Genomic DNA, 8,411 nt, shown 5'->3' on the forward strand with positions numbered 1-8,411 from the left:
GAGGTCAGGGATGGTGATTCCCAATCAGAATGGCTAAGATCAAAAACTCAGATGATAGCAGATGCTGGCAAAGATGTGGAGAAAAAGGAAAACGCCTCCATTGTTGGTGGGATTGCAAGCTGGTACAACCACTCTGGAAATCAGTCTGGCAGTTCCTCAGAAAATTGGACATAGCACTACCTGAGGACCCAGCTATACCACTCCTGAGCATATACCCAGAAGATGCTCTAACATATAACAAGGACATATGCTCCACTATGTTTATAGCAGCCTTATTTATAATAGCCAGAAGCTGGAAAGAACCCAGATGTCCTTCATCAGAGAAATGAATACAGAAAATGTGGTACATTTACACAATGGAGTATTACTCAGCTATTAAAAACAATGAATTCAAGAAATTCTTAGGTAAATGGATAGAACTAGAAAATACCATCCTGAGTAAGGTAACCCAATCACAAAAGAACACACATGGTATGCATTCACTGATAATTGGATATTAGCCCAAAAGCTCGCAATACCCAAGATGCAACTCACAGACCACATGAAGCTCATGAAGAAGGAAGACCAAAGTGTGGGTGCTTCAGTTCTTCTTAGAAGGAGTAAAAAATATTCATGGAAGCAAATATGGAGACAAAGCATGGGACAGAAACTGAAGGAGAGGCCATCTGGAGACCATTCCACCTGGGTATCCATCCCTTGTGCAGTCACCAAAGATAAACCCTGATGTGGATGCCAGGAAGTACATGCTGACAGGAGCCTGATATAGCTGTCTCCTTAGAGGTCTGCCAGAGTCTGACATATTCAGAGGCAGATGCTCACAGCTAACCATTGAACTGATCAAGGGGTTCCCAATGGAGGAATGAGAGAGAAGACTGAAGGAGCTGAAGGGTTTGTGACCCCCATGAGGAGAGCAACAATACCAACCAACCAGAGCTCCCAGGGTCTAAACCACCAGCCTGGGAGCACATAGGGAGGGACCCATGACTCCAGCTGTATATGTAGTGGAGAATGGCCTTGTCGGGCATCGGTGGGAAAGGACTTGGTCCTGTGAAGGCTGGACGCCAAGTGTGTGGGAATTCGAGGATGGGGAGGTGGGAGAGGGCGGGTGGGTGGGGGCACATCCTCATAGAAGCAGAAGAAGGGGGGATGGGATAGGGGGTTCCTGGGTGGGGGGTGGGGGGTGGGGGGAATGAGGTAAGGGGATCACATCTGAAATGTAAATAAAATATCCAAGAAAAAAAAAAAGAAGTCATTTGAAAGTGGGAGTACAGTGTGACTGAGGAATATTGAGGAAGGAAACCGGAAGTTGACCTCTGGCCTCCATGTGCACCTGGGGTATATGGACACACACACACACAGGCACACAGACACACACAGAGGCACACACACAGGCACTCAGACACCTCAGACACACATACAAGACACACAGGCACACACACACATAGACACACAGACACACACAGGCACACAGACACAGGCACAGAGCCCTGTGCACCACTGCCAGTGCCAGGGCCATTATGGATCACAGTAGTGATCCCAGAGAACCTCCTCCACAGTACTAGGAGGCATGTCCAACAGAAGTGGTGGCAAAAGCCAAAGGCTAGGGTTCCCAGCCTCTTCTTATTGGAACTGACTACCTGAAAATGCTGGAAGTTCTCTGGGATCACTCCTGTGATCCATAATGGCCGTGGCACTGGCAGTGGTGCACAGGGCTCTGGCAAAAGCAGAGCTGATGATTCCAGAGGGCATAATATATCTCACACACTGTTCTAAATAGTCAACGTGCCGCACTGCCTCTTCCTGTCACTGTCAGGGTGACTGCTAACATTCTAGCACCTTCCCCCCAGTGCTCCCCCTGGAAATGTGCCAGCATAAGCAAATATGACATACTAGGCTCCACTTTTGTCTCCACACCCCAATGATCACCCTGTTCTATTAATAACTGGCATACACACACACACACACACACACACACACACACACACACACCACAAATAATAATAATTTAAAATAAATTAGCAGTTTGAACCTGATGTCAGCAGGACAGTGGGCTGGGCATGGGGCACAGTGGCAGAATGCCCATAATCCCAGCACACAGGTCTGAGGAAGGAGAATGTTAGATCTGAAAGACAAAAAATAAAAAAAAAAAAAAAAAAAGGCCAATCAGTAGGAAGCCTCTGCTCACTTTTGTCCCTGACCCAGATATAGCACAGTGTAGAGCTGATGGCGACAGCATCTTCTCAGTTCTTGGTTCCTGATCCCAACCTGGAGGAAAAACAGACCTTCTGAGCTGGAGAGATGATTCAGGAGCTAAGAGCACTGGCTGCTCTTCCAGAAGATCTGAGTTCAATTCCTAGTACCCACACTGTAGATCACAATGGTCTGTAACTCCAGTTCCAGGGGATTCGATGCCCCCTTCTGGCCTCCTCTGATACCAGGCATACAGGTGGTACAGACATAAAATGAAAATTAGAGAGATAGATAGATGACAGAGATAGACAGGATAGATAGATGGTAGAAACACATATTAAAATGAAATACTTATTTTAAAAAACAGACTTTCTTTATAATGTCTTAAGCTATATGAATAAAACCAGGAGCTCTTCTCAAGAAAGCAACAAGGGGAGACTAGATTACATGACAAAGGTAGAAAGATCCTGTTTAGTGCACCTGAAACCTTGGGGTGAGGAGGAGGAGGGGAGGGGAAGGAAACCACGACTCAAACCACCTAGGACAATTCTTTGGGATATAAAGACATTTGAGGAGCACTGTGTATCCAGAGGGGCTGAAAAGCCACATATAAGGCCAGGTAAGATGCACACTGGGAAAAGACCTGAGGGGATCACCCCCAAACACAAAGCAGACCAAAGACTTAGGGAGTCATGGAAAAGTCCAAAAAGATGGAAGAGATGTCTGTGCTTCCAAATTGTCTAATTGTCCAATGTGCAACCGGCAACAATAGAACCCACAAAAGCGCCCAAAGGAACCAGAAGACAGCCCCCACAGGAAACAATGTGACAGAAAGTGTCCCCCAGGAAATACAACCACCAGACTCATCAGACAAACACTTTAAAAGAACTATCTGCAAAATATCTCAAGAGCCGAAGAAACACAGGAAGACAGATGTAAAGAGAACTAGGAACGTATGGACAATATGAGAAAAACTACAGAGATAAAAGCTACGAAAAGATCGGCTGGTGGAATGGGCAGAAAGAGCGTAAGAGTCAGAGGACCAGGACGTGTGCTGCAAAGATACTATGCAAACAATGACAGAGGCCAAACCCAGAAATCTCAACCATATAGTACCCTGAACAAGATCTACACAATGACAACAGCAGCTGCCATGCCAACACAGACAGGCAAACACAGACAGACCTCACAAGGGTCGACCCCTAAATGAACAGCCACAGACATTAATGGCACTAAGGGAGAATCAGCCTTCTCTGATGAACCCTGAGAGGTTATCCAATCCTAAGTAGTCAGCCAAACACATACAAGCCACACCAACACTAAATGGACTTGGCAGGCTGTGTGTGTGTGTGTGTGTGTGTGTGTGTGTGTGTGTGTGTAACGAGAATTTTAAAAGAAGTCATACAGTTGAGAGGGAGCTGGAGGTAGGGTATGGGAAGAATTGGAGGAAAGGTTTAATAAATCTGTCAGAGAATTCTATACTCAGGAACACTGTTCTTCAAAAATGAGGGCGAGACTGGAGAGCTGGCTCAGCAGTTAAGAGCACAGGTTGCTCTTTCAGAGGGGCTGGGTTCAATTCCCAGTACCTACATGCTGGATCACAATAGTCTGTAACTCCAGTCCCGGGGCATCTTGCGGTCTCTTATGGACTCTTTGGGCACCACTCGCTTACATGCACATGCAGCACACACACTTAAAAATAAAACAAATTTTTAAAAGGAAGAAGGAAAGCATCCAGCTCATAAGACAACTAAGGCAGGAGGATTGCTTGAGCCTACAGGATCAGTCTGGGGAACAGTACATCAAGATCTTGCCTCTCACAAAAATTAGCCACACAACAAACAAGTAAATATTTAAACATACGGTTCAGAGCTGGGAGTGATGACATATGTCTATAACTGGAACTCGGGAGTCTAAGGTGGAAGAAAGGAAACTTTGAGGCCAAGTTTGGCCATATTATAAGACTCTACATTAAAAAAAATTTTTTTTAAAGTAAAAAACTAGTGAGATGGCTCAGTAGTCAAAGGTACTTGCTGTTCTTTCAGAGGACAATGATTCAATTCTCAGAAGCCACATAGAGGCTCACAATTATAATTCCAGTTCCAGGGAATCTAACACCCTCTTCTGGCTTCCACAGACACCAAGCACTCACACACAGTACATATAAACACACGCAGGCAAACACTCGTATATATAAAAAATATGTCAAAGTATCTCAATTTACATTGTTTATGACTCATTTTTATATCTAAGGACACACAGGCATTTTAAGTGCAAAAGAAGGAAAAATAGTCTATGCAAAGGTAGTCAAAAAATTGAAATGGTCTCTAATTAGAGTCACAAGTAAATAAAGTCAATTGAGATAATTAAACTAAACTGTCATAGTTTTGCCCTTTGATAAGTCATAACAGCTGACCCAAAGTCATCAACAGATGAGGGGAGAAAAGTCAGTATCTGCTGTTGTGACTGACTGATATTTGTCACCAAGCGCTACATAACATAGACGATTCAAACAAACCAACATGACATACCATCTCTCCCATCCACCAAACTCAGTCTCAGTCTGTATCAAGAGCATTACTGTTTACCTCACTATACTTCCTGGAGTGAGACACTCCCACATCCCCCATGACTCATTTCTCTCCTTCCACTCCAACTTCAATTCCCATCTTGCACAGAACTCTGACCCATTCTCTGAAAACTCAATTCTTCCCACCACTGCTTACATCTGGCCTCTTCCCTCCATGTCCACAGATTCATGCCACTTCTCCCCTTAAATATTTTAAGAATGGTTTGCAGAATGAAATATAAATGTGGCTTAGGGGGACCTCATGCTTGACACAGGATACACATGGAAACCAGAGGACAACTGTCAGGGGTCAGTTCTCTCCTTCCACCATCTGAATCCCAGATATCAAACTCAGATCAACAGGCTCTGCGGCAAGTGCCTTTAACCACTGAGCCATCTCTCTTAACCTAGGCACTTAGGTTTGAAACAAGGTCTCATTATGTTGCCTTGGCTGACCTCAACCTCCTATGCTCAAGAGGTACTCCCAACTCAGCCACCTGACTGCTAGAATTGTATGTACAAGAGTATGCAAATTTATACTTTAATAGCCTAAGTTTAATGTACCTATATTCAATACTTTGATTGCATAATATAGAAAAAATCCAGCTAGCGCTGACCCAGTGGCTAGTTCATGGTACCAGAAGTGTTGTGCAGGCAGGTCACTTAAGAAATCAATGGTCTTACTCAGTGCTGGGCCCTGCATGTTGCAATACCAACCTCCTACATAAGCTATGCCCACTGGTGCAATGGTGGCACGACTGTTAGGTGATAACCACCATGTTCTGGTTGGAGGTTGAGGTCTATTCCACAAACTGGAATCCATGCCTGGTGCTGTTAGCCTGGTCAAAGCCCTTGGCTTGGGAGGTCAAGGGCTCTAGGGGAGAATCCTACTACCGATGTTCCGCTGAATGGTTGTGTTGTTGTCAAACTGCCTTCTAGATGTTTATACACACATATTAGTACTGCTCCCAAGCTCCGTCAGAGAGGCTTCTTTATGGAGTGGACAGCAGCTAATGGAGAGATTGGTAACTTGTCAATGTGCTGAGAACAAGCTGAGTCATACAATGACACATTTAGATCACACACACACACACACACACACACACACACACACACCCTTAGGGAACATCATGAAAGAGGGAGTGGAAAGACAGGAGGAACCAAAGGCTGGGGAGGAGTGCTATCCTCTGGGTCTGACATAGCTATTGAGCTCTTGAACTCACCTCGATGTGACTACCCGAACAAGACCAGCACAAGATCAAGCCAATGATCGGTCAACACTCTAGCAAGTAGCACCAATAGGACTCAGTGAGTCCTATTAAAAATAAGGGGGGCAGTATTAAAGGGACATGGGTAAGTAAGTGGGAGAGAGGAACACATGGGGAAGTGTCTAAGGAGACTGGGAAGGGGAACTGGGAATAGATAACATTAAGATACACCAGCTGGGTGTGGTAGCACACGCCTTAAACCACTGAAGCAGAGGCAGGTGAGGACTGTGTTCAGCTTGGTCTACAGAGCGGATCTACAAAGCCAGTTCCAGGACAGCCAAGGGCTACACAGGAAAAAAAAAATATCCCTGTCTCAAAACAAACAAAAAGATACATTGTATTTGTGTATGAAACTGGCAAAACTAAACAAGATAGTCCTAAAAATAGTAAAATAGCTCTGTTCAAGGAAATGGTTGGAACTACAGATCATTAGGGAGGCAGGCAGAGAAACAAATCCCACATTTTCCCTCACGCCACAATCTAGACTATATATACAGTTTAGGGACATGAAAGTATAAGGACTATTTGGAAAGAGAAGATAAGAGAGTCGCGTATGCACGCATACTGAAACCTATCACTTGGTACACTTAGTGTATACTAACTGCATTTTGTTGTAGTGGTGGTGATAGGCTGTTTTGAGAAGGAGCTCTCACTTTGTAGCTCTGGCTGTCCTGAGACTGGCTTTGTTGACCAAGCTGGACCCAAACTCACAAAGATCCGCCTGCTTCTGCTTTATGCTAACTTTAAAGGGCAAGAATCTCCACATCCTCCAGTTTTCAGTCTAGCCTCGGTCTTTCATCTTGAACCTACCAGGCCTTTTCCCAACCTAATTCATCTCACCCACATCTGCAGCTTTATGTCTTTCAGCCTTTCAGGGTTTACACACCCCTCACCACACAGCCACACAGCTGTCTGATTTCTAGTTAGCATCCCCCAGCTTCGACTGAGTTCCATTCCTACACATCCATGCCAAATACTTAAAATCCCGCACAAACAACTTAGCGTTTCTGAGTTAACTTCTTCCCCGGCAAATAGAACTGCTGGTTCTATGAACAATCCAGATGTTGTCTGTGTAGGCCTAGAAGCCATGGGACAGATTTAAATTTCCCAGTTTTGATATCTCACAAGTTATGAATTGCTTCTTTGGTCTGAGGAGGCCCCCCAATTCCAAGAAAAGCTATGTAAAGATATCATGGGTTGTGTATTTATTGTTAATATAACTACTAAATGGAAGCATGTAAACATGGCCTAGCACTACCGTGCTAAGATAGCTCCTAACGGTGGCGGCCACAAGACCCCTAAGGAATGAATATACTAGCCATGCAAACATGACCTCAATTTCATGATTACAAAGTTGCCAAACCGGGCTCCGGTATCTATAAACTGCCCAAGCGACAATGCTTTGTGGAGTTTTGAGAACTACTATTTTAGTCACACGAAATGCCAGTGCCAGTCCTAAAAGTGAACGAAAATCTCATAGGAACGACTTCCTTCTGCAAACTTCACAGGACCCTATTGAGTCCCCGAATGATGCCTGAAGTTGCAGAGGAAACAACAGCAGAGATCCAAGCATGCCCACCCTCCGGCCGCCGGTGACTCGGGGACAGGAGGGCGAGTAGGCCTCCAGGACGTTCGCTCAACCTACCTGGTAGGTGGAGGAGCCCGAGTCAGGCTGGGTGCCCAGTCGGGCCACCGAGTCCCCGTGATAGGCGCGCTGCCGGGGTACAGCGGCCCGCCTGCAAGGCCGCAGAGCTGACCTTACTGCGCTCCACATAGCGATGGCAAGCACCCAAGAGAGAGCGGCCCTGCAGCTCGGTTCTGCAGCTCGGCGGCTGCTCCTTCAGAGTCCTGCTCCTCCAGAGTCCTTGCGGAACCAGCCCTGGTCCATCAGCTCCCAGGCCAGCCCCTCGCACGTGCCCCCGCCGGCCACCTCCAATTGGTCGGCGCCGCGCGCCACGCCTCTCGACTGCGCCAATGAGGAACAGAAGAGCAGCTGCGCGAGTCCCGGTTCCATCGCGAGCCCAGGAGTACTGGGCTGAGAAGAGCGAGCTGGTAAGTGGCTGCTACCCTGCTGAAGCGGTTGTCACAAGCATGCACACGCCTCTAGCCCATGCACTGCAGAGCCTCAGCGCATCTGATCACTTTTAGAATGTGATAGCTTGTAGACATCAGTACTGGGATCTTCTCACCATAAGGATTAAAAACACTATGCGAAGTGCCTTAGTGGTTTTGGTTTTTTTTTCCCCACTCACACACTTACTGAACGCTTACGTGCTACTACAGCATGCTTGCTTAGAGGAACAAAGTAAATGCGTCAGGATGAACATCAGAAGGATGAACAAGCTAAAGAGAGGGTCGGCTATGCCCTAGGAGGAAATGTGGTT

At 46.0% G+C, this 8,411-nt stretch overlaps 1 protein-coding gene across 2 annotated transcripts in view; it reads right to left on the minus strand.

Moving 5' to 3' along the window:
* The window catches only part of Mccc2 (methylcrotonyl-CoA carboxylase subunit 2), a 69,561-nt gene extending 61,629 nt beyond the window's left edge, over positions 1-7,932 (minus strand). Inside the window, exons 1-2 of one of the 2 annotated variants that reach the window (XM_076927277.1) lie at positions 7,673-7,812; positions 2,030-2,122 (exon numbers count right to left, since the gene is read on the minus strand). Coding sequence is in view for 1 of the 2 variants with exons in the window: in XM_076927276.1 (XP_076783391.1) it covers positions 7,673-7,801 (129 nt within the window). In the remaining variant the exon portion in view is untranslated. Of the gene's footprint in view, positions 1-2,029; positions 2,123-7,672 lie in introns of both variants that reach the window. The other variant, XM_076927276.1, reaches the window with a different exon arrangement.
* Positions 7,933-8,411: the final 479 nt, after the last annotated feature.

The sequence above is a fragment of the Arvicanthis niloticus genome, chromosome 29, assembly GCF_011762505.2.
Source record: "Arvicanthis niloticus isolate mArvNil1 chromosome 29, mArvNil1.pat.X, whole genome shotgun sequence".
NCBI classification, from domain to species: Eukaryota; Metazoa; Chordata; class Mammalia; order Rodentia; family Muridae; genus Arvicanthis; species Arvicanthis niloticus.